The sequence below is a fragment of the Taudactylus pleione genome, unplaced genomic scaffold (genome assembly GCF_031769625.1).
Source record: "Taudactylus pleione unplaced genomic scaffold, aTauple2 ptg000041l, whole genome shotgun sequence".
NCBI lineage: Eukaryota > Metazoa > Chordata > Amphibia > Anura > Myobatrachidae > Taudactylus > Taudactylus pleione.
Window position 1 is genome coordinate 57,853,765 of NW_028284443.1, and position 26,850 is coordinate 57,880,614.

Here is a 26,850-nt window from a genome sequence, read left to right on the forward strand (position 1 = left end):
GTGTACGTTGCCAGGTAATGTCGTAAAGCGTGACTGTCGTGGTGGCATCCTGCTCTGCGGGTGTCAGGCGAGCTGCCTGGATTTGCGACATGTGACGGTGTCCAGGCTCCCGGCTCTGTAAATGTGACGCGTCGCTGTGCCGTTACCTAAACACGCGATGTCCCACCCGTCATCTGCTGAGTATCACGTCATAGTGACGCAATGAGCAATGACAGAGAGCCGCCCGGGGGCTTCCGCAAGAGGCTTCTGGTGACCGGCGGCGCCGGGTTTATGTAAGTGCCATGTGTATGTCCTATGTACTATAGTGTAGCCACCGCCTGTGAGAGAAGGTGACTCGTCCTAACTTAATCTGGCCATACACCAACCAACTGTCCTCCTCCAACCATCCAACTAGTTGGTTGGTTGGAATGGAAATCCGGTAATGTATGGGAGCAAATGGCGATCAGCAATTTGCACCCAAACACCAGAAAACACGAAAAAAGCTTGTTCAGGCAAGTTGGTTAAATCTGTTTCATTTATACAACTTATCTGAAGAGCTTTCGTTCATTTTCCGGTGTTTGGGAGCAAACTGCTGATTGTCATTTGCTCCCAGTAGCGGCTCCAGGCACGGGCAAGCTGGTCCGTCGCCCGGAGCGCCACTGTATCCAGAGGGTGCAGGAAACGCCCTCCCTCCTGGCAGCACAGACGGTGTAATGGTTAGCGTTACTGCCTCACAGCACTGAGGTCATGGGTTCGATTCCCACCACGGCCCTACCTGTGCGGAGTTTGTATATTCTCCCTGTGCTTGCGTGGGTTTCCTCCGCGTACTCCGGTTTCCTCCCACAGTCCAAAAATATACTGGTAGGTTAATTGGCCCCCAACACAAATTAACCCTAGTGTGTATGTGTGTGCACATGTGATAGGGAATATAGATTGTAAGCTCCACTGGTGCAGGGACTGATGTGAATGGCCAGATATTCTCTGTAAAGCGCTGCGGAATATGTGTGCGCTATATAAATAACTGGTAATAATAAATAAATAAATGTAAGCTCTGGGGGAGGGAGAGGATGAGGGAAGGGGCGGCAACTCAGTACGGCGCTGGGCGCAGCACAGCCTAGCACCGGCCCTGTTTGCTTCCATACATTACCAGATTTTCATTCCAACCAACTAGTGGGTAGTTGGACTGGTGTATGAGCAGCTTTAGTGTTACATGAGCTGATAGCAGCAGGTAGGGTTTGATCTGCATCCCTACAGGCTGCTAACGAATTTCTATGGTTTCACACCATCAATGTTTTTCTTGTGATGATAGTGTATTTACCATGTGATGGTGGCTTTCCGATAGCAGCCACCATCAAACTGTGTGGAAGCGATGGCCATTCCATGTTAAAATACAGCTGAATTCAGTTGAATAAACATTGAGAAAAGGAGCAGGTCACTATTGCGCATTGCAATGTTTTTTTTTTCCATCAAATTCTTTTGATGCGTTGGTTAGTTACCATCGCATTTAAAGTTTTGATGGTGGAAGCCTAGCCATCATTTCTTGGCAGGCTTCTGATGTCCATCTGTAGCAGCCAACATCACAGCTATAGGGGTCTGTTTACTAATGCTGGCCATACACGCTACAATTATCGGGGCGATCCGCCTGATATCTGCGGATCGCCCCGATAATTGTAGCGTGTGCGCGGGCGACCGAGGGTTAAATATTGCTCGGTCGGGCATGCAGGATTGTCGAGCATGCCCGTCCGATGCGATATTTACCCTGGTAACTGTCGGCCGCATCGGGCAGTGTATGCCCAGCGCGGCCGACAGACAGACATTTCCTGTGTTCCTTCCTACGGAAGGAACAGGGAAATGTCTCCTCCCCCGGGGGCGGAGTGCGGATGTCGGGCTATACACTGTGAGATTTCTCTCACAGTGTATGCCGCGGACATCTGCGGCTGGCAGCCGGCCAGATAAAATGTCTGTCGGTCTGACAGACATTTTATCTGGCTGTGTATGCCCAGCATTAGCAGTGTTAGGAGACAAAGTGATAAGGTGCCAGCCAATCAGCTCCCAACTGTCATTTTTCAAGCACAGCCTGTTAGATGACAGTTGGGAGCTGATTGGCTGGTACCTTATCACTTTCTTATCACTTTTCACTCTGTCTCCTAACACTGCTTAGTAAATAGACCCCCTAGTCTGTAGCACTCTATGAGGAAGATAGAGTTGCCCATTGACTAGCAACTTTATTAGAGACATCTGCTCATTAATGCAAATAGCTAATAAGATAGTTGATGCCGAACATAAGAATGTGTAAAAAAAAAACGTGATCTAAATGACTTTACCTGTGTAATGGTTGTTGGTGCCAGACACAGTGGTTTGCGTATCTCAGAAGCTGCTTATTTGCTAGAATTTTTACACAGAACATTGGACCTGATTCAGCATGGATCGCAATTGCAACCGCGTACGCAGTTCGGCCTATTGTTGCGTGCTGCGTATGCACAGCACTGCACATTCGCGGCAATTGCACATGTGATTACAGATGCACCGTGGAATCCATAGCAGAGTGAGTGACAGGCTGTGAGTGTTTGGGGGTGATGACGGGGGAGTAGTTGCAGAAACTCAGGCGTGCCTGTCCGTTTGAATGCCGTTGCATGGGTGTTCATAAATTAGCCACTATGAATGCCTACGCAGCGTGATTACTCACTGCATGCGACGTGACTTGCAATCTCTGCGACGGATCAGAGCTGCTATAATTGTGCGTGAGGGGCCGATGTTCTCCGATGTATACGCAGGACGGATGTGAGAAGGCAGTAGTGGGCGTCTCTGCTGGCTGAGCAGTGGCAGACGGCATACTTTCTCAGCTTCATTGCGTGCGATTACATAGCTACGACTGCAGTTGCGATCTGTGCTGAATCAGACCCAGTGTCTTTAGAATGAGTGATCGTTTAGTGGGAGAAAATGCCTTACTAAAAGGGTATGGTCCTATCCAGTACTAGAAAGGTGTACCTTAACATGGCCACTGAGTGTATAGTGTGTGCCTCAATCCCATTATTAGGACAGTGGGCCTGATTCAGACCGTCGCTCCGTGTCTTGTACCAAAGGGGGCGTGCTGTCGATGTTGAGTGACAGCATGCCCCCTTTGGTGGGCGTGTCGGGAGTGTAGCTGCCCAGACGGAGGCGTTCCCATGGGAACGTCTACCGTCTGGGGTCGGCCCCACTGACTTCACTAGTGATGTCAGTAAGAGTGCTTTTGGCTCTGATAGAGCCAAAAGCACTCCAGGGCTTGCGGCAGCGAGACCCTACCGCAGGGGGCTCGTCGCAAGCCCGATGGTCTTGACCATCGCGACCGTCATTTTGGCCACTCGCTATAGCTGTGGGTGGTCACCCACAGCTAAGCGAGCGGCCAGGAGGCCGCTACAAAAAGGAGCAGGGACGGCCCTGATTCAGAGCGAGCGCTCTATCAGAGCGTCCGGCTCTGAATCAGGGCAACTGCACTGAATCTGTGACAAGTGCTCTTAGCAGCAACAGCTTTTTCTCATGCCAAGTTCCTGTGCAGTTCTCATCCTAGCTTCTCTAGTACACTGTAAGTGGCGTTTCTCTGAAATTAAGATGAAGGATGTAAAGAAAAAATGAGGGCGCTAATCCTTGAGTGTCTCAGTAGAGCAGGGTGTCCCGCACTGTATGGCGTAAAGATGCCCATTGTATAAGGACACATCTATATGCTGAGAAAAGTATTCTCTTAGTAATGTTGTAAGAACTGCATGATACAAGAGTTTTTCCTTGTAACTGAGGCTCTGTTGTAGAATAATGAAATATTGACACAGACAAGGAAATTACAGCAGATATGGAAGTTTAATAAAAGAGATGAAGACAGGTTTTCTTATTTTCAGTTACTGGTTATCAAAGCAGTACCAGTCTAGAACCTGTTCAGGAAATTACAGATATGCAATCTCACAATATTGTAGATGTCTATTGGAAGGATTTCATAGTGCTCTTGTTTGTTATACTGATAACCCTACCCCATGATGAAAGACATTAGGTGGCAATATTATGCTTACCAAATGTAATCACTATATATGACAGTAGGTGGCAACAGTATTATATCTACAGAACATAGTAACGGTTATTCTTTTGCTGGTTTCTTTCAAGGGGCATTGCCCATCTGACACAATATTTTCCTACAACTACACACAAGGTGTAATCATATTTGGTCTTGGAAAGCAAGGTTTCAATATGTTTTCATAAAGTTTTCTTTAAACACTGTCAGTGTTAAAGGTGAAAGATATGTAATAAGGACAGACTATAATAAGGAAGATGTAGAGTTTTCTTCAATTGCTCCTACGTTGGTTGTAAGGGGAAAATGCATATCTTTGCCTGTATGCAGAATTGTATTCATCTCTGTGGTCGGACCCCACCTATCCATACACTTTGTTTCATAAATGTAATCCTCATCCGTACGCACCTACTGTAATTAATCGTGCACAGAACACAATTTCACTTACAGCTCCTTAATGAACTTTGGCCCTGATTCAGACCCACTCGCGAGCGGGTGTCCGCTCGCAAGTGGGTCGATGTTCTGCACTGAGCATGCGCACGACGGAGGGAGCTCCGTCGTGTGCATGCGCCAGACGCGACGAGCGAAGGACTTTCCTTCGCTCGTTGTGTCTGATCAAAGGGGGCGTGCTGTCGATGTTGATTGACAGCACGCCCCCTTTGGTGGGCGTGCCGGGGGCGTGCCTCCCTGACGGGGGCGTTTCTAAGGGAACGCCTCCCGTCAGAAGCCGGCCCACTGACATAACTAATGATGTCAGTGGGAGTGATTTTGGCTCTGATAGAGCCAAAATCACTCCGGGCCTTGCGGTTGAAAACCTCAACCGCAGGCTCCGGCTCGCAGTTTCGATGGTCGCGATGGTCAAGACCATCGCGGCCATCAAACTGCACGCTCGTATAGGCTGTGGGTGGTGACCCACAGCTATACGAGCGTCCAGGAGGATGCTCCATAGTTATGGAGGCCGGCCCTCATTCAGAGCGTGCGCTCTGCTCAGAGCGTACGGCTCTGAATGAGGGCCTTTGCCGGCTCAAAACACACAAGTGAGAATGGGACTAAAGGTGCGTATCTACTAGGCAATTAAAATGAGCGATTGAATGATAACATCGTTATCGTTCAATCGCTCATTAATCGTTCACAAATCATGCATCAAAATGTTGAAAACAACCAGCGATGCGCGCTCCTGCTGGTCGTTTTCGACATCAATCATCGCCTGAACATGCAGGCCAACTTGCCGATAACGACAGGTTGGGCATGTTTGGGGATGAGGGAGGGTGCCTGCACTGAACGACATATCGTTCAATGTAGGCACTTTATCCACTGCTCAGGATGGAGAACGATTGCACGATTACAATGTTGTAACTTAACGCTGCCTTCACCTGTTTTCCAGGCGTTAAAGTATCGCGCGCGTGCCCGCGTATCCCCGTATTCAATTTGAAAGTAGGCGAAAAAGGGACCCGGCGATACTTGGATCGGCGGTAAAAATGGGAATTTTTGGGAAATAATCCTAGGACCCCCTAAAGATGTCCAGACATGGGGGATCACTATGGGTACCCCCGTTTTTTTGGCTGCAAAAGAAAGTCAGGTTTTTAAATAGCTGCGGCAGGTGTTTTTCTTCCCCGACTTTGAAGAAGTGATGCAGAAGAGCATTTAGCTTATTTCTACTTCAGGGTCCATAGGGTATCCACAGGATACCTTGGGGTATAGGTGTGACGTCAGTCGCAGGGCACCAAAGAGTTAAGCTTTCAGCCTCCCAGGATGCACTAGGTCTCCCTCCTATACCCCGCCCCCGAGCCAAGGCATCTCAGTTTAGTTTGGTGCCCGGCCGGAGTCGGGTGCACCTGTTTGAGTGGGGGCTAGAAGAGCCCCTGAAGCTTTTTCTTCATGCAGCTGTGGCTGCACATCTGGATGAACAGCATGGACAGTCAGTCCTGACGTCCATGCTGTCTTCCCTACACCCCGCCGGTACCAGAACGCCGGTACTGATCCGGGGATGCTGGTCCAGATTCAAGGGGGACAGAGGTAAGCAGCGGGGTCCCGCGGTGGGTCCCCGCTGATCACATGGTCCTAAGTCCCCAGGCAGGGGGCTCCCTGGGGACTGGCTGCAGCGTGGAGCCAGGCGACCAACCTGCGCTTCCACTACCCCCTGGGACAGCGGACCGCAGCAGAGCGGTAGCGCTGCGGCGTCCCAGGGGTTAAATGCATGCCAGGGGAGCGCGCTTTCCCTGTCTCACAGCCGGCGCCTCCCCCGCTGCACACAGCCCTCTCTGCACTGTGCTGACTGGCCCTGTGTCAGCGCTCCTCCCCCAGGCCAGCCTTCTCTCTGCTCCTCGGCGGCCATCTTTTCAGAAGCATGGTGAACGCTGCTGGAAGCCTGCATTGGAAGCATCGTGGTCTGGGTCCCCCCGCATACCTCTCCTCCGCTGTGGTCAGGTCTGTGTATGCAGCGCTGTGTCCTACCAGGCCCTGTGTCTGTGTAGTTGAGTGATCAGCGCTGTTAGTGCAGGAATTGATTTTCTTTGCATTGTATGTGACTGTGCTAGCGCTGCTGCCTGTAACTTTTCTTCTCAAGACTGTCAGCTTTATTACTGTCCCTGTTCTTTCTGCTAAGCTCTTGCGATGCGGTGCTGCAGGGTGGTCTCTCGCCTATTTAATATATAATTGGTGAGAGGGGTCACATACGTGGTGCCATCATGTCTGAAAGTGATTTTCCCCTCCGGCTACAGTGTACCACGTGTAAAGTACCGTTAGCGGAGGGGGAGGGTAGCGCGGTGGGCCTTTGCCGGCAGTGTTTGTCCATGGCGCGGCCTCTTACGGTTACAGCACTGGTACAGGAGCCGCCCTGGGCTTGTTTCGCTCAGGCGCTAACAGCTTTAGTGGGCCAGTTAGCTCCGCAGCCCGCGTTTACTCCGATGGGTTTGTCCCAGCAGTCTGTGGTGTCGTCACCCATGCAGGGTTTCCCACGACAATTGGTGGTACCCCACAGTCTCCCTATTTCCCCGCTCCCGGTTTCTCAGGAGCCAGCGTAGGTTAACTCCCTGACGAGTTCTGTACAGCACTTGTCGGATGTGTTGCAAGGGGAGTCTGTGATGCGGCCTCATAAACGGCCGGTGGCGTCTCTGTCCGCTCCTTATGAGGATGACGAAGGGACGTCTGATGATGGGGAGATTCTGGATCCTTACGATCAGGAACCTCTCCATACTAAGGACGCTGATGCTAAGTCCAAAGTATATATTCCTGGACTTATTCGGGCGGTCCGCACAGCCTTGGTGATTGAGGACGAAGTTCCCCCAGCGGCTAAGTCTAAGTATGCCTTTTTCAAAGACGTGAAGGGCGATGCCACAGTCTTTCCTCTTTCTGGTCAGTTGGTGGACCATTTAGAGGAGGCGTGGAAACAGCCTGGCAAAAGATACCAGCCGCAGAGACGCCTGGCGGTGGCTTATCCGTTCGCGGATAATTATTTTGCTAAGTGGGAATCCCCTCCACAGGTGGATTCTCACGTGACCCGTCTTGTCCGTAGTGCCACATTGCCGATGCCATCCATGTCCTCCCTTAAGGATGCTACGGACCGCAAGGTGGAAATCTGCCTGAAGTCCGCTTATTCTCTTGCGGGGGGGCAGCACGGCCGGCTATGGCCATTTGCTGGGTTGCCAGAGCGATGGAGCGCTGGGCGGATTCATTAGAGGCTTCTTTTGATTCCGACTGTCCTGCCGAACAGGCGGAGTTGATTGGCAATCTCCGTGATTCGGCCACCTACATGAACGAGGCGGCTCTAGACATTAGTTCTCTGGTGTCTAGAATTTCTTCAGCAGCGGTAGCTGCTCGTCGCACCTTGTGGCTGCGATCCTGGAAGGCGGACGCAGATTCCAAGAAGGGTCTGGAAGCGTTGCCGTTTACCGGAGAAGTTCTCTTCGGTCCGGTTCTGGATAAGATTGTGGCCACGCTGGCGGCAGCCAAATCGGCTGTCGGCCGCTGCTCCTTCTGGTTCTGGACCATCGTCCTTTCGGTCATCTAGGGCCCAGGGCAGGCCCAAACCACAGTCGTTTCCTCGTCAGGCTGGCCCTAGGAAATCGGTCAAGCCCCGGAAGCAGGCATGGAGTACCAGACGTCCGGCCCCAAGCCAGATGACAAGCCTGCGGCCTTTGGGGGATCCCAGGGTGGGAGGCCGCCTGCTGCAGTTCGCCCAGTGTTGGTCGGTCACTACGACAGACACTTGGGTTCTGGAGGTGGTCTCCCACGGGTGCGCCCTCTCCTTCCGGCACAGACCCCTGGCTCGATTCTTCACCACGGGTCTACCATCAGACCGGAACAAGGCTACGGAGCTGCGGAAGGTATTGCACACTATGCTCCAGGCTGGAGTTATAGTGCCTGTTCCATTCTCCCAGAGGGGCCAGGGTTTCTATTCAAATCTTTTTTTGGTACAGAAACCCAATGGGTCGTATCGTCCGATTCTCAACCTCAAAGCACTCAACAAGTCTTTGCGGGTACCGAAGTTTCGGATGGAGACCCTACGGTCCATCAGTCTGGCGCTGGAACCTGGGGACTACATGGTGTCATTGGACATACAGGACGCTTACCTGCATGTCCCTATTCTTTTGCGCCATCAACAGTTCCTCAGGTTTGCAATCCGCAGCGACCACTTCCAGTTTCGGGCGTTACCTTTTGGCCTGGCGACAGCACCACGTGTTTTCACCAAGGTGATGGCGGTCATGGCGGCTTCTCTGCGGCTGCAGGGAGTCCGCATGTTGCCGTACTTGGATGACCTGTTATTGGTGGCGGGATCTCCAGAGCTCCTGTTACGCCAGTTGGACCTGACCATTGCCCTGCTGCAACGGCACAGCTGGCTAATCAACTGGCAGTAGTCCACTCTAATCCCGGCTCGGAGGATTCTGCATCTTGGAGCCTTATTGGACTCTGGACAGCAAAAGATCTTCGTGACGGAGGAAAAGATCTCTGCTTTACAGTCAAGGGTGCGCAGTTGTCTGCACAGCCGCCGGGTGTCTCTACACTCGGCGATGAGGTTACTGGGCTCCATGGTGTCGGTGTTCGACATGGTGGAATATGCCCAGTTTCACTCCAGACCTCTGCAGCACCTGATCCTGTCAAAGTGGAACGGGCTGCCTCAGTCTCTGAAGTCCCAGACGATTGTGTTCACCCCGGAGGTTCGCCTGTCCCTTGCTTGGTGGTTACAGACGACCCACCTCAGCGAGGGACGTCCGTTCTGGGTTCCAAATTGGGTCCTGTTGACAACGGACGCCAGTCTTCGGGGCTGGGGAGCAGTTTCGGGTACACATCTGTTCCAGGGCAGGTGGACGCCGACAGAAGCGGAGCTTCCAATCAATATCTTGGAACTCCGTGCGGTCTTCAATGCTCTCCAGCAGGCACATTGGTTTCTCCAGGGTCACCCGGTACAGGTCCAGTCGGACAACGCTACCACCGTGGCCTACATAAACAGGCAAGGAGGAACCCGAAGCCGGGCGGCTCTCGTAGAGGTGTCTCGGATCCTGGTTTGGGCGGAGCGCAATCTTCCGGCCATATCAGCGGTCTTCATCCCGGGAGTGCTCAATTGGGAGGCGGACTTTCTAAGTCGCCAGGACGTTCATCCGGGGGAATGGTCCCTGCACCCGGACGTTTTTCAACTACTGGTGGACAGATGGGGTCTTCCAGAGATCGACCTCATGGCGTCCCGGCACAACAGCAAGTTGCCGGTGTACGGGTCTCGCACAAAAGACAAAGGGGCGTCTCTGGTGGATGCTCTGTCCGTCCGGTGGACGTTCCGGTTCGCATACCTGTTCCCTCCGGTCTCCCTTCTTCCACGGGTAATCCGGAAATTCAAACAGGAAGGAGGGACGCTCCTGTTGATAGCTCCCGCGTGGCCCAGACGGCACTGGTTCTCAGACCTTTAGGGTCTGTCCGTGGACAGTCCTCTGCGGTTGCCGCTACGACCGGACCTTCTGTCTCAGGGTCCTTGTCTTCACCCGGACCTGACTCGACTGTCTTTGACGGCGTGGCTGTTGAGACGGCCATGCTGAGGTCCCGGGGGTTTTCCAGCTCTGTGGTGTGTACCATGTTGCGAGCTCGGAAACCGTCTTCCGCGAGGATATACCATCGCGTGTGGCATACGTTCTTCCAGTGGTGTCGACCGAGAGGTTATGCACCGCTGGAGTTTCGTCTGTCTCGGATTCTCGCCTTCCTGCAAGCGGGACTAGATCATGGGCTTCGCCTTGCTTCTTTGAAAGTACAGGTTTCGGCCCTATCTGTCTGGTTTCACCGTAGGATTGCTACAATCCCGGATGTGCGCACCTTTATGCAAGGTGTTCTCCGCATTCAGCCGCCCTTTGTTCCACCTGTGACGCCTTGGGATTTGGCTGTGGTCCTGAGGGCTCTCCAAGGACCCGCGTTTGAACACTGGGCTCAGTGGATCTTAAATGGCTAACAGCTAAGACTGTTTTCCTTCTTGCCATTGCTTCGGCCAGACGTGTTTCTGAGTTAGGGGCTCTTTCTTGTAGACCCCCTTTCTTGGTTTTTCATGGGAACAGGGCAGTGCTCCGCACTCGGCCCGAGTTTCTTCCCAAAGTTGTTTCCCAGTTTCATGTTAACGAGGAAATAGTTGTTCCGGCCTTTAACTCACCGGGTCTTTCCGTGGGTGAGGCCTCTTTGGATGTTGTGCGGGCCTTAAGGACTTATGTTGACCGCACTTCTTCGTTTAGGAAGTCGGACGCTTTGTTTGTCCTCTATGGCTTCCGTAAAAAGGGTTGGCCTGCTTCAAAGCAAACTTTGGCAGCCTGGATCCGTATGGCTATTTCTGAAGCTTATCTTCATGAAGGCCTACCGGTTCCTCCTTCTCTGAAGGCTCATTCCACTAGGTCTGTGGGTCCTTCGTGGGCAGCTCGACGTGGTGCCTCGGCAGTTCAGATCTGCAAGGCTGCTACGTGGTCCTCTGTCCATACCTTCGTGAGGTATTACAGGTTTGACACCTTCGCCTCTCAGGATGCTTCCTTCGGGCGGCGGATTCTCCTTTCTGCACAGGAGCGTCTCCACCCTTAAAGGATACTGCTTTGGGACATCCCCAAGGTATCCTGTGGATACCCTATGGACCCTGAAGTAGAAAATATGAGATATGGTAAGAACTTACCCTTGTTATCTCTATTTCTACGAAGTCCATAGGGTTCCACAGGACTCCCGCCCTGTCGCACCTGTCCTGCAGATGGGCTTTGCTCTGGTCACCGGTTTTCCGTCTCCCTCTGGTGAGAATGTGATTCTTGTATGTGTCCAGATCTTTGTTCTCTCTCTTCCTTCTCCTCCTCCGGCCTATGGCTTGGTAACTAAGTGAGATGCCTTGGCTCGGGGGCGGGGTATAGGAGGTGGACCTAGTGCATCCTGGGAGGCTGAAAGCTTAACTCTTTGGTGCCCTGCGACTGACGTCACACCTATACCCCAAGGTATCCTGTGGAACCCTATGGACTTCGTAGAAATAGAGATAACAAGGGTAAGTTCTTACCATATCTCATATTTTTTTTCGTTTTTAAGAATGGTCCCATCAAATTTGGGGTACATGAAAATAGGTACTAGAATATTTTTAAGTCCCTAAAGGTAGTTTTATAAATTCTGAAAAAATACACCTGCCGCAACTCTGCGCAATAAAAAAAACTCCTGCAACATACTTGGGGACCCCACCAGTATTAATTTCGTTAGTTTGGCTTTTTGTTTGCCAATTTTTTAAAAAAAAATTTTTGTGGTGTCCCGATTTTTTAATTTTTTTTTTAATTTTTTTTTTTCGAACATTTAGTTTTAAGGGGGTGTTCCAAAAAGTACAGGCTATATTTTAATAAGCCTGCACCCCTGAACCCCAAATCTAAACTTTATTTCACTTGCTATAGTTAATTAAAAAATTATCTCTGTTTTTTAAAAATGACCCTTGACCCCATTTACGAAAAAAAAACGGGAATTTTCGGGAAATATGCCTGGGACCCCCCTAAAGATGTCCAGACATGGGGGATCACTATGGGTACCCCTGTTTTTGCCTGCAAAAGAAAGTCGGGTTTTTAAATAGCTTTTTTCCTGCCGCAGCTATTAGAAATCCTGATTTCCTTCAAGAGATAAAAATGGGGGTACCCATAGTGATCCCCCATGTATACACATCTTTAGGGGGGTCCCTAGAATATTTGCTGGCACTTGTAGTTCCACTGTAAAGTACAATAGTGTTACATTATATGGCCCCCCTATTACCCCCATACCCACCGCTCCAGGGGTATGGGGAATGAGCCCCATGCTTCAGTGTAAGCCTGTGGTGCTCGGGAGAGGGGGGACCCTTTTTTGGGTGGTCCCCGAGATCACCGGCTTGCGCTGACCGACTTGCGGTGTAATGCTTTGGACCTGGAGCCCCGGTGATTGGGTCTCTGGGCTGTGGCATTACACCCCGGTCGGTTGGGTCTGGTGCTGGTCTTAAATATAGGGGGTAACCCACGTCTTTTTTGCCCCCTATATTTAAAACCAGCACTAGTCCCTGCAGCCTGGTGCTGGTTTCTAAAATACGGTGGAACCCTACACATTTTGTTCCCCGTATTTTTAGAAACCACCACTGGCTGGCAAGCCTGGGGCTGGTTTGGCTTTTGGGGGGGGGACCTTATGTCATTTTTTTTTGCAAATTTTTACTACTTTTTTTTTACAGGTTAAAAAAAACGGAAATTTTCGGGAAATATTCTAGGGACCCCCCTAAAGATGTGTAGACATGGGGGATCACTATGGGTACCCCCATTTTTAACTACTGAAGGAAGTCGAGGTTTTTAATAGCTGCGGCAGGTGCATAAATGCGACTTTGAATAAGGTGATGCAGAAGAGCATTTAGAAGTATTTTTAGCGCAAAACAACTATGGCCATCAAATTTGGGGTACTTGAAAATGGGGTTCAGCATATTTTAAAGTTGCTAAAGTGACTTAAAAAAATCGTGAAAAACCCACCTGCTGCAAACACCTGCAATCAAAAAAACACTTGGGGCATACTTGGGGACCTCCCCAGAGTCAAGTTCGCTATTTTTTAAGTATGTCCCCCAACTTTTTCTTTTACCCCCTTTTTCAAAGTTAATTGTTGGGGTGCCCTTAATTTTTTGTTTTTTTTATTTTTTAGACACAGATTAGTTTTGCACTTTTTAACGCCTGCCATTCATAGGCGATACTTTACCGCCTATTACATTGCATTGACAACGCCTAGGCGGAAAGTCTTTCAAATTGAATACGGAGGAAAACTAAAACAGGCGATAATGATATCATCGGCGGTAAATTACTGCGAATCCGGACTTAATGCCTCAAGTTGAATACTGCCCATAATTGGCCGATATTATTGCCGCTAATTGAATACGGCCCTAAGTTGAGTACGACTTTGCATCGCCCATACTTGCCTGTGCTCCGTCTCAAAATATATATTTATTGGGGGAAGGACTTTGTGACATGGTGTCAAGTTACCAGTTATGATATTACAGAAGCCTTCCTATACCCTGTTCTGTATAGAATTGTTTTGAGATTTTGTTTGTATTAAATAAGCCAACACTGCCCTTTTTAAAACCATATACTAAAGTAAAATAAGTATTCAACATTTTTCTCAGTAAATCTATTTGTAATAGGACTATTGTAATGAATTTTTCACCAAATGTCAGCAACAACACATGCAATCCACACATGCAAAGAAATCAAACCATAGATATCCATAAATTAAGTTATGTGTAATAATGTGAAATGACACAGGGAAAAAGTATTGAACACATGAAGAAAGGGAGGTGCAAAAAGGCATGGAAAGCCAAGACACCAACTGAAATCTATCAGTAATTAGAAAGCAATCTTGCCCCTTGTCAGTGCAAATTAACATAAAATGGTTCAGTCCCAACTGATGGCCTATAAAAAGGTGTCTCATTACCAAGGTGTCATACAAGAAACATCTCATGATGGGTAAAAGCAAAGAGATCTCTCAAGACCTTCGCAACCTTATTGTTGCAAAACATACCGATGGCATTGGTTACAGAAGGATTTCTAAACTTCTGAATGTTCCAGTGAGCACTGTTGAGGCCATAATCCGGAAGTAGACAGAACATTATTTCACCATAAACTGGCACGCCTAGGTGCTTCTCGCAAGATTTCTGACAGAGGAGTGAAAATAATTATCAGAAGAGTTGTCCAAGAGCCAAGGAGAAAGACCTGGAATGAGCAGATACAATTGTTTCAAAGAAAACAATAAATAATGCACTTATCCGCCATGGCCTGTATGCACGCTCACCACGCAAGGCTCCATTGCTGAAGAAACAGCATGTTGAAGCTCGTTTAAAGTTTGCTGCACAACATTTGGACAAGCCTGTGAAATACTGGGAGAATATAGTCTGGTCAGAGGAGAACAAAATTGAACTCTTTGGATGCCATAATACACACTATGTTTGGAGGAGAAATGGCACTGCACATCACTCCAAAACACCATACCAATCGTGAAGTTTGGAGATGGGAACATCTTGGTGTGGGGCTGTTTTTCAGCATATGGTACTGGCATACTTCATATGGTTGAAGGAAGGATGAGACACTCTTGCTAAAAAATCTGCTGCCGTCTACCAGGATGCTGAAGATGAAACGAGGGTGGACATTTCAGCAAGACAATGATCCTAAACACACAGCCAAGGACACTCTGAATTGGTTTCAGAGAAAGAAAATAAAGCTGCTAGAATGGCCCAGCCAATCATCTGACTTCAATCCATTGAAAATCTATGGGAAGAACTAAAGATCAGAGGGCCTGATTCAGACCCGTTGGCAAGCGCTGAGCACTCACAACCGGGTCGATGGTGGCCCACGGCTCCGTCGGACGCATGCGCGAGACCCGGCTAGCGACGGGAACTCCGTCGCTCCGGGTCTCGCACCAAAGGGGGCGAGCTGTCGATGTTGAGTGACAGCTCGCCCCTTTGGTGGGCAGGCCGGGGGGGTGGCTGCCCAAACGGAGGCGTTCCCATGAGAACGCCTGCCGTTTGGGGGCGGCCCCACTGACATCACAAGTGATATCAGTGGAGAGCTTCCGGCTCTGTTAGAGCCGAAAGCTCTCTGGGGCCTGCGATGAACGAGACCCTACCACAAGGGTCTCGTTGCAAGCCCGATGGTCTCGACCATCGCGACCATCATCATGGCCACTCGCTATAGCTGTGGGTGGTCACCCATAGCTAAGCGAGCGGCCAAGAGGCCGCTCCAAAAAAAAAAAAAAAAAGCCGGGCCCTGATTCAGAGCGAGCGGCTCTGAATCAGGCCCAGAGTTCATAGAGGAGGCCCATGGAACCTTCAAGATTTGAAGACTGTGTGGAAGAATGGGCCAAAATCACACCTGAGCAATGCATGTGACTAGTTTCTTCATACAGGCTTTTGTACGAAGTATTAAATACATTTCCCTGTGTCATTTCACATTATTATACATAACTTAATTTATGGACATCTATGGTTTGATTTCTTTGCATGTGTGGATTGCATGGGTTGTTGCTGATATTTGATGAAAATCTCATTACAATAGCCCCATTACAAATATACTTACTAAGGAAAATGTTGATGTGTTCAATACTTATTTTACCCGCTGTGTATAAATATGTGTGTGTATATAATATATATATATATATATATATATATATAATTTATTTATTTAATACAAAGTGATCGCGGTGAGCCAAAAAAATTGTGGGTCCCTGGGACCCCTCGCTTTACTAAACTTAACCAAAGGCTCCCCTACATACCAGCCATCGAAGTGTGATGCTCATGCTCCTTGCAGGCCCCTGGAATAGCAGGAGCTGAGGTGCTGTTACGCCACTGAGCAAGACTATGGTGCTAAGCAGCATGTGGCGGCGTGACCGCAACGCCGCTCCTACTGTTCCAGGGACCTGCTAGGAGCATGAGCATCGCAATGCAGTCTGCCTGGCAGTAATTCCCTGTGGCCGCTACAAAGTGCAGGTGGTACCGCCCGCTGCCGCACCAACCCCCACCCGCTACTACACCACCCCCCATCCGCCGCGCTACCCCTCTTCACAAGTACCTTCAAATCGGGGGGCCGAAGTGTTCATGCCGGGGCGGGGCGTAATATTCGATCCAGGTGGGCCTCCAGGACTAGGCGCAGTCTTCACGCCGGAGGGGCTTCCGCCGGGACCAATCTTCACGCCGGAGGGGCTTCCGCCGGGACCAGTCTTCACGCCGGAAGGGCCGCCGCCGGGACCAGTCTTCACGCCGGAGGGGCCGCCGCCGGGCCCAGTCTTCACGCCGGAGGGGCCGCCGCCGGGCCCAGTCTTCACGCCGGAGGGGCCGCCGCCGGGCCCAGTCTTCACGCCGGAGGGGCCGCCGCCGGGCCCAGTCTTCACGCCGGAGGGGCCGCCGCCGGGCCCAGTCTTCACGCCGGAGGGGCCGCCGCCGGGCCCAGTCTTCACGCCGGAGGGGCCGCCGCCGGGCCCAGTCTTCACGCCGGAGGGGCCGCCGCCGGGCCCAGTCTTCACGCCGGAGGGGCCGCCGCCGGGCCCAGTCTTCACGCCGGAGGGGCCGCCGCCGGGCCCAATCTTCACGCCGGAGGGGCTTCCGCCGGGACCAGTCTTCACGCCGGAAGGGCCGCCGCCGGGACCAGTCTTCACGCCGGAGGGGCCGCCGCCGGGACCAGTCTTCACGCCGGAGGGGCCGCCGCCGGGCCCAGTCTTCACGCCGGAGGGGCCGCCGCCGGGCCCAGTCTTCACGCCGGAGGGGCCGCCGCCGGGCCCAGTCTTCACGCCGGAGGGGCCGCCGCCGGGCCCAGTCTTCACGCCGGAGGGGCCGCCGCCGGGCCCAGTCTTCACGCCGGAGGGGCCGCCGCCGGGCCCAGTCTTCACGCCGGAGGGGCCGCCGCCGGGCCCAGTCTTCACGCCGGAGGGGCCGCCGCCGGGACCAGTCTTCACGCCGGAGGGGCCGCCGCCGGGACCAGTCTTCACGCCGGAGGGGCCTGGCACATTTCTCACTTTTTGCCACCCGCACCTGCCCACGGCACTCAGATCAGCCCTTGAAAATAGGGCTGTCATACAAATCTGGCACCGCTCATTAGCCAATTAGAGCTCGCGGATTGGCAGCCGCTGCTGATTGGCTGCTGGTCTACGAGCTCCAATTGGCTCACAATCGGCGCCTATTTGATTGACACCGGTGCTTTTAGCTACGTGTGCGAGGTGACTGGGTCGTGTCCCCGGAGACGCGCTGTGCCGTGGCCAATCCATGACAGCCTGACGGGGGATTGACAGGGGCGCAGCGTGTCCTCGGGTACCCGACTCTTTTATAAAAGTGAGTCCCCAGTGTGAGAAACCATGTAAAATACGCGCTATAGCGCGTATTTGCGAACACTGTATGTGTGTGTATATATACAGTATATGTGCATATTATATAAAATTCATTGGTCTGTTTGTTTGTCTGCTTATGCATTCAGACACCCCTGCACCGATTGGGATGAAAGCAATGCGTGGTGGTCCAGTTGGATCCTGGCTTTTAGGGGGGTTAGGGTCACTGTCGGACCTCCAGTTGGTGTAACTTGCTGGAACACTTGTGTGGATATAAGTGAACTGTCATACCTACTTGGACATTTGAAACAGCAAAAGTGTTTATTTACTGAGTGGTGATGAACATTAAACAAGAAATGCCCTCTTTATTTTGGAGATATATAGTGCAAAAGCTTTAGGTATGTGTGGAAAGAATGCTGCAAAGTAAGAATGCTTTCAACAATAGAAGTGTTAATAGTTTATTTTCATCAATTAACAAAATGCAAAGTGAATGAACAGAAGAGAAATCTAAATCAAATCAATATTTGGTGTGACCACCCTTTGCCTTCAAAACCGCATCAGTTCTTTTAGGTACACTTGCACAAAGTCGGGGATCTTGTAGGATTATAGGGCCTGATTCAGAGCCGGATGCTCTGATAGAGCGCTCGCTCTGGATCAGGGCCAGCCTTCTGTTTTTTTAGAGCGCCCTCCTGGCAGCTTGCATAGCTGTGGGTGATCACCCACAGCTATAGCGAGCGGCCAGGAAGATGGTCGTGATGGGCGACCATCGGGCTTGCGACGAGACCCTTGTGGTAGGGTCTCGTTGCTGCAAGCCCCAGAGAGCTTTCAGCTCAAACAGCCGAAAGCTCTCCCACTGACATCACTCGTGATGTCAGTGGGACCGGCCCCAGACGGTAGGCGTTCCCATGGGAACGCCTCTGTCTGGGCTGCCACGCCCCCGGCCAGCCCCCACAAAAGGGGGCGTGCTGTCACTCAACATCAACATTTGAGCTGGCTCCGTCATGCGCACTGGGCCACCATCGACCCGCTTGCGAGCGTGTCTGAATCAGGCCCATAGTCTGGTATGAAACAGTCATTGAATTAAACAGAAACATCTGTGTAGGAGGCTTTAAACTGGGTGAGGAACAGCCAAACTGCTACAAAGGTGAGCTTGTGGAAGACAGTTTCATGTCACTGGTCATACACCATTGCAAGACTGAGCACAGCAAGGAGACACAAGGTAGTTATACTGCATCAGCAAGGTCTCTCCAACGCTGCCATCCGACATCACCAGTTACTGCGCCCCAACAACATAGCATCGCAGTATTTGGTGATGTCAGATGGCGGCATGATCCAGGTGAGTTCAGTTGGGTCATTTGAGGCATTGTATCCTTGTGTATGAATGTGAGCATTTGTTATTTATGTCCCTGATGACAGGCTGAGTCCCGAAACGTTGGAATAAAGAAATCAACGTTAAATACAAGATACTGAGTGCTGCCATTTCTATCATTCCTGCATTTGAATTATTATATCCCTGGAGGGCACTGGCGCACTTTAGACCTAGTTAATCTAAGGAAGTGCGAGACCTTAGCAAAAGAAATGGGGAAGAAGGAAAATGACTGCACAGGAGCAATTAATAGATCCTTACAACAAAATGAGGGCCTGATTCAGAGCCGGACGCTCTGACAGAGCGCTCGATCTGAATCAGGGCCGGCCCTCTGGTGGGTGACCACCCACAGCTATAGCGAGCGGCCAGGAAGATGGTCGCGATGGTCAAGACCATCGCGACCATCAGGCTTGCGACGAGACCCTTGTGGTAGGGTCTCGTTGCCGCAAGCCCAAGAGTGCTTTCGGCTCAAACAGAGCCATGGGAACGCCTCCGTCTGGGCAGCCACGCCCCTGGCGCGCCCACCAAAGGGGGCGTGCTGTCACTCAACATCGACAGCATGTCACCTTTGGTACGAGACCCGGAGCGACGGTTTGCCCGTCGCTATCCGGGTCTCGCACATGCGCACGACGGAGCCGGCTCCGTCATGCGCACTGGGCCACCATCGACCCGCTTGCGAGCGGGTCTGAATCAGGCCCTGAGTCTGCAATATTGTCTAAATCTTTGTCCACTATTTTGACTGTATTAACTTACTAGACAAGGTGCACCCAAGAGCATTAACAAGTATATCGGTCAAAATAGAGAATAAGAAAAGTACTCGCTTATCAGGGGCACACTCTGTATAAATTCCTAAATAATAATACAGTAGTTTAAACATAACACTTAATATCTCTCTCTATAATAAAGTCCCCGGTTTAGGGGTCTGTCTGTTCATTCGGGCTAATCTCTTCCACTGGACGGATTTTGATGAGGTTTTCACTATTCTATACAGCATTGGTCGAGGAAGGTTTAGGTGTATGAACTATTCATCTGTGACAAAAGCAAAGTAGTCACGATTTTAGTGAAGCAATAAAACAGAATAAAATCTTGCACAAAGCTGCCTTATTGGAGCTGGCCAAGTTGCTGAAACAGCAAGAGAGCATCTGAAACTGAGCCAATCACAGATAGCAATGTGCCATGTTGCTTAGCAGTAGCCTAGAGAGGGGATGGAGTCAGAGACTGAGCAGGGTCACATCTGAAGAAGACCGAGAGTGAGAGACAGCCTCCAACAAACCCATGAGGATACCGTGATGCAGATACCGGAGCCAGGGAAGGCATAGCTATCAGGAATTTAATAAAAACAACCATTGGAACACCAAATTATTTCCATTTGATGGTGGCAAACATCGGACTGCCACCATCAAATGGTAAAAACACTTCCATCGAAACAAAAAATCTTTGGTTAGGTACCATCGGATTCCAATGTCCATCCCTACGTTGAACCTGCATCCGTCCATCACTTCTCCAGAGTGATGTTCCAGCTCATCCACATGCCCTCTGTAAACAGGAGGCATCTCGCATGGAAGTCAGCACTGTTCTCGGACAGGGGCACCATGGCGAGGAAGCTCAGGAAATACCGGGTACATTGTACAAAGAGAACATTGCTCATCACCATGTTCGGTAGCTCGGGAGTGGTGCGCATGGAGGCTGCAGAAATATGCACAGGTACCCCAGCCCCGGAGACATGCTGCTGATAATGCTTACAATAGCTACAATACAAATCTCTCATCCGTGCCCTGCTCGGCACATCACAGTAGCTGGGCCCCAGTCGCAGTACTTTTCTTTTTTTTTCTCTTTTGTTGACTGATGTACCAGCAGCAGATCCTTAAAGTCCTGTAAGTTGTGAGATAGGGCCTCCATGGCATGTACTTGTTTTTTCAACACATCCCACAGATGCTCTAGTGCCCAGAGTCTATAACTCCGGCGCTGGCCGTGCACAGCTCAGTGCGTTGCCGGCTGCCGGGCGGAGAGGAGGGGGTCCGTGTTGGAGACTGCACACGGGCCCCTTCCTCTCTAGAAATGCTCCTGTGTTTCACATATATAATGTGTCAAAAAAAATATATATCTCTACAGTCTAATAAAAAAGGGTTTGCTTCTATATTTTTGCATAAAGAAGGGGTTCATTAAAAAAAAAAATTTTAAGTTTAACTTTTATCATTGAGCTTTTAAATAGTGAGTGGATAAAGCAGAAATGTGTGTATGAGCCATGGGAGAGTGAAATAATAAAAATTCCATAGGAATAAATGTATAATGGAAAATAATCCAGAATATGTGTGGACAATGTTGGACAACATTACTAGTAGAAAATGTTTTTAAACAAGAGGTGAGGTAGTTATAGCAACTACAGCCAGTGTATAGGTGCAAGGCATCCCTAATGATTACAATAATTCCCCATAGCACCAGCAGGACAGTGAGCACTGTTCATAGAATAAGCACTACTATAGCTATGATTGTTATTTTAAAATTGTTTCCTGCAATCATCAATAACAGTACAACGCTTCTGTTGGGTTGTATTGTGTCATTGATCTCCAGTGTCCTCTTTCAAAAGGTCACCTTGGTCCTACATGATGTCTGGTTGGCTGCACTAGGAGATGAATGAAAAATGTAACATTGATCTGCATACATGGTCATGGTTAATAACAGTGCTAAGTCATTGCCTTGTTAATGAGGCTTACATATGCAGCCAAGTATGGCTGTGAGCTCTAAGACTAGCCAGTGGCTACAATTAAAAGCTATGTTTTAATGTAAATAACCTAAATTAACAAGAGTGCCCCAGAAAAAGTCTTATCTTTCCTCTCTCTTAATTACGTGGAAAAAATTATGCAAAGTAGGAATGCTTTAAAAAATAGAAGTGTTAGTAGTTTATTTTTATCAATTAACAAAATGCAAAGTGAATGAACAGAAGAGTCAAATCAATATTTTGTGTGACCACCCTTTGCCTTCAAAACAGCATCAGTTCTTCTAGGTACACTTGCACACATATCTGATTCAGATATGGACAGTATTGCCCAGCCGCATGGAAGTGGCTGTGCAATACTGTCCAATTAATATTCTAATGCAGCAGGAGGCATCTGTAGGAAAAAGACACCTCCTCTCAGCATCTGTGATCTGAGTGCTACGTCTGAAGACGCAGCTTTGGATCACCATCACGGCCATCGGTCACTATGGCTGCAGTAATCTGAAGCTAACTAAGAATGAGCAACATACCTGCTCAGCTGGGTCAGGAAATCTGCGTCAGAAGATGCAGACCCTGGCATACTTCTCTGATCAGGCCTATTCTGTGATGTGGCCCAAAAGCAAATTTTATTTTATATTTAGTCATTCCAAATTTCTGACTATATTTCTTTGTATATTTTACTTCACAAAAGAATATATTTTTTCCAATATGCTGCCACAATAAAGCCTTATATCAAATTAAAAGTTAACTTTCAGTCAAAATTAATTCTTGCTGGTGAACCCGAAATCAATACTAGGTGTTACATCTATTCGAAAATGAATTTGGTCATTTAAGTGGTTAACAAATATATTTTTGAATTATTTTGAACTAAATAATAGCGTCTCTTCATGTCAAAACTTTTTTGTTTCCTCAAGATAATGTTGCCTTTGTAAGTACGATGCACTGTTGGCATCCGGAAAGGATCACTTGATCTTGTGAGGGTCTTATGCCTTCACATCTTACCAGAAATATTTTGTGTATGTCCATTTCACATTTAGAAATGCTGCAAGCAATGTAACTTCCTCTGGTGTAGCAGTCTGCAGACCTCTCACGTCACCTGCAGTATGGGCATGTGCTACACGAGGCGGTTGAACGTTATGTAATTCTGTCTATCACACAATCCTCCATTTATAATGACTCCTAAAACAACCACCTGGATGGTGCATTTTCCCGTTTTCAGATAGAATAAATGTCCTCTGTCTGTTCTGTTAACATTTGTCTTGAGAAAAAGACATCAAGACCGATAGCAGTACTTTCTAGTGTTTATCATCTATGCAAAGTATAAAATATACAACCAAAAAATGTTTTTCCAAATGTTTCATTTTACTTTTTGATGTAAGTTAATCTTCAACCTAAGTTAATAACACTGTAGTACAGCAATATAAAGACACAGGGTTTGTGTACATTTATAAAAAAAAATAAAAAAATTATATTTAAATGTAATGTAAAGGCTTGTCAAAGCAGTGGCTGTATACCGTAATGCAGGTCACACATCAGCCCCGCGATCCTCAAATCCAGTCGGAGATCAGTATCAGTCGTGCGGGATGGTTTTTTTGTAATGAGCTATTAGACGTCCAAGCCCAATATTTACAATGTGGTTTAATTATAACAAGGCTAGAAATGCTTACAATAAAACAATATAATAGTCTTATCTGTCTCCCCAATGGGGCTGGGTAATAATGTGGTTGGCAGTACCTACTGCAGAGTTTGGGCCAGATGTGATAACACGAGTTCCGCAGTTTGTGGTTTCCACCCAACAAATTCTTGAGATACTTTTAAAATATCTCCCCTCAAACTTATTTTTCTGCGGCACCATCATTTAAGAAAAAAAAAAAAAAAGACAAACGCTTATACTGTCCTCTGCTAGTGGCTTACTGTCACGTTTGAGGGTTGGAACAGGTGTGGAGGGCTGAAGTGGAGGATTATGAGCCTGAAGGCGAGGACAGGAATGCAGTGTATTTATTGGGAATGAGAACTGGATATAATTATACTGTATAGATGAGCAGAATCGTTTTTAAACCGATGATGCTGGATTGTAGGGCCAGAGAGACCGGTAATGCTGAACTGAAGAGTTGGATCGGTTTGAGACCAATGTTGATGTATTGAAGAACTTGATGGATTTGAATCCGATGTTGAAGAATTGATGATCTTGATTAGTTTGAGGGCCTGATTCAGCTTCAGACGGAATAGCTAAGCTGCTCGCAAGCATCTTAACTATTCTGTCTGTGCAGATATGGTAATGCAGCAGGAGGCATTACTCCTGCTCCATTACGTATCCGAGCTGCATTGTCCAACCCCGCATCTGATACTTTGTGGGACATCAGCCGGCTAAGGTGACCCATGGGGTCACGCAGACGGCCGCCGCAATTGAGATTAAGAAGCCAGGAAATCTCCGTCAGCCGACGGAGATCCTGGCTTCTTCCCGCAACGGCGGTGACGCGCCTCCTTTTCAGGAAATGGAGGGCATTGCCGCCCACAAACGGCAGCAGACTATCAATTACTGACAGTCTGCTGCCAGTCTGCGAGCGTGTTAGCAGGACCCATTCTGCACACTCACAGAATAGGGCCTGTGCAGAATCCCGAACATTGGGAATCTGCGCTCAGCAGTGCACGCTGAATCAGGCCCTGAGACCGATATTGAAGAACTTAATTGATATGTGTCCGATATTAATGAATTGATGAACTTGATCAGTTTGAGACCGGTATTGAAGAATTGAAGGACTTAATTGATATGAGTCCAATGTTGGAAGCATAGGTTGAGACTGATCGTGGGAGGTATTGCTTGGAACTGATGGTATCTGTAAGAACAAATCTCAGTGGTAAAACCATACTGGTGTGCAAGATGGTATAGGAACTTTATAAAACGGACTGGGACTGTTCAGATACAAAGTACCTGGGAGCTCAGTACTGAGCTGTAACTTCAGCAAGAAGCGATGTACTGTCAACAGAGGGCCTGATTCAGACCCACTCGCGAGCGCTGAGCGCTCGCAAGCGGGTCGATGGTGCCCTAGTGCGCATGCGCACGACGGAGTGAGCTCCATCGTGCGCATGCACGAGACCCACATAGCGACGGTCAGCCGTCGCTATGGGTCTCGCACCAAAGGGGGCGTGCTGCCGATGGTGAGTGACAGCACGCCCCCTTTGGTGGGCGTGTCGGGGGCGTTGCTGCCCAGACGGAGGCGTTCCCATGGGAACGCCTACCTTCTGGAGCCGGCCCCACTGGCATCACAAGTGATGTCAGTGGGAGAGCTTTTGGCTCTGATAGAGCCAAAAGCACTCCTGGGCTGCCCGGCAGCGAGACCCTACCGCAGGGTCTCGTCGCAAGCCTGATGGTCGCGATGGTCTTGACCATCGCGACCATCATTTTGGCCGCTCGCATAAGCTGTGGGTGGTCACCCACAGCTATGCGAGCGGCCAAGAGGCCGCTCCAATTTTAGGTAGGAGGGCTCTGATTCAGAGCGAGCGCTCTTGTCAGAGCGTCCAGCTCTGAATCAGGCCCAGAGGCCAGTCAGGAAATGGAATTTATAGGGGAGGATCCCCAGGGATTGGATGCTGCGATCAGTTTGTCTGAGAGCAGCACTCATAAGTGGTGGAGGAGAGTCAAGTGACTGAGTCCAACATGGCTGCGCCCATACTGTTGTTCTGGAGGGAAGTAGTTTGTATAACATCATGCTGGGGAGAGACGCTGTGAGCAAGTGACTACGGAGAGCCATCTCCACGCTCAGTGATAGGACACTGAGCAGATGGGGCAAGAGTAGACCTCCGCACCAGCCGGGAGCGATGTGCAGCGTGAGTGGACCTCTGTGCTATCCAGGAGTGATACACAGCACGAGCGGACCTCAGCGCTAGCCTGGACAGGCACCTGATATGTAAAAAGGTGGTTTTAAGTGTCCGGAGCGTGACACCTACTAGGCTTGCAACAGCTGCTGGTGTACCGGAGTTGAATCATACATGAGTGGTAATTTTAAGCTTTGTGCAAAGTCGAGCACAAAATTAAAACTCAATGGTTTTGTTATGAAATTTATTTTGCACATCTTCAAGTCTGGTGTATGATATATGAATCTGAGGTGGAAAATGAAATTTTATCATTTGTTCAGCTTACTATTTATTGCTGTTTTTGCAAACTTGTGTAGATGATATTCAATAGTATAAAGCCCTACACATGAAGGCTCACTAACCAGTAACCCACAATCAAATTGTTTCCTCCAAAGTCATGAAGTTACACAAACTTGTACTTTTTCCAATATCTTGAAACAGTCAATGATTTTTACCTGTTTAGAAATACAGAATTACCTGTGTCAATAAATATTTGTTGTTTTGCAGTGCATCCCATATGATCATTTCACTGGTCGAAGACTTTCCTGAATATCTCATTATCAACCTTGATAAGGTAAACTGTATTTGCTTTGTATTTTATGCAAACTAATTTCTAAATGTTATGTTTAATGAATGCACTAATGTCAGGAAGTCATCACTTCACAGGGGAACTTTATTGTATTGTATGATCATGCTTGCAGAATTGTACGTTTTTTATTTTCACCAGGGTACAAATTTATATTCGTATATGCATTCAGACTCAGAATTTTTTACTGTTGATTTATTTTTTTATACTGCTTGTAGGAGGATATACTAGTTAAATATTTGGGACTGGGTTAATATTTATTTACAATATATATTTTAGAAAATACATTTGTTACAATGGATTTAATTAGATCCCATAGATTACCAGCACTTGTGAATGTAACCGGATCAGTAGTAGCTGGCAATCCAGGTATAATCAGATCCAGTGAATATATTAGTGCAGATTTAAGGTGAAGCCTGCTTCAGTTCTCTGTATCTCCCTAATCAGCATGTCACCAAGGAGATGTCGTTTCCATATTAGAAACACACAGAGTACAGTTTGAAATTTCTGTGTAGCAGTCGTGGTGTCAAGACCTTTTCCTGACCTCAAGACTGAACCCCAAGAAATTGAGTGTGAGTTAAGCATGGTTCTCGGCAGAGTGCAGTCTCTATCTTTATTGGCTGGTAATACATTTTCTTTGGGAGACCTGGTGTGTTTCCTAATTGGTAGTTTGTATGTAAGTGCACCATTACTTAAAAGGTGTTGGTGTCGCTTGTACATATTAGAGAGCAATGCTTGTCATGCCAGAAAATTGTCACATTTTGAATCTCCACTGAATGAAAAATATGAATAGCGATTCAGTTGTTTAATTGTTAAACTGACGCACTTCGCATTTGACTGTCAAACCCATATTATTCCTGCACTGCTGTGTATGACCAAATGCAATTCAGGAGGGGGCACTTTTTTTCACTAGAGGTGTGACACCAAATATCTGAAAACTCTCCTCTGTTCTTCACATTAAATCCTAATGCACACTAGGTATGGTTTAGGCATATATAATTAGTAAGAAATGTGTAATTTATGTATTATGAGTA

The 26,850-nt window shown here is 48.8% G+C and overlaps 1 protein-coding gene across 2 annotated transcripts in view; it reads left to right on the forward strand.

Annotated features, from left to right (window-relative positions):
- The first annotated feature begins 41 nt into the window (after nt 1-41).
- TGDS (TDP-glucose 4,6-dehydratase) overlaps nt 42-26,850 on the forward strand; it is a 60,373-nt gene continuing 33,564 nt past the window's right edge. For both annotated transcript variants that reach the window (XM_088459016.1, XM_088459020.1), the window contains exons 1-2: nt 42-272; nt 25,738-25,804. In XM_088459016.1, coding sequence (XP_088315142.1) covers nt 202-272; nt 25,738-25,804 — 138 coding nt within the window. In that variant the 5' untranslated portion in view covers nt 42-201. The remainder of the gene's footprint in view (nt 273-25,737; nt 25,805-26,850) is intronic.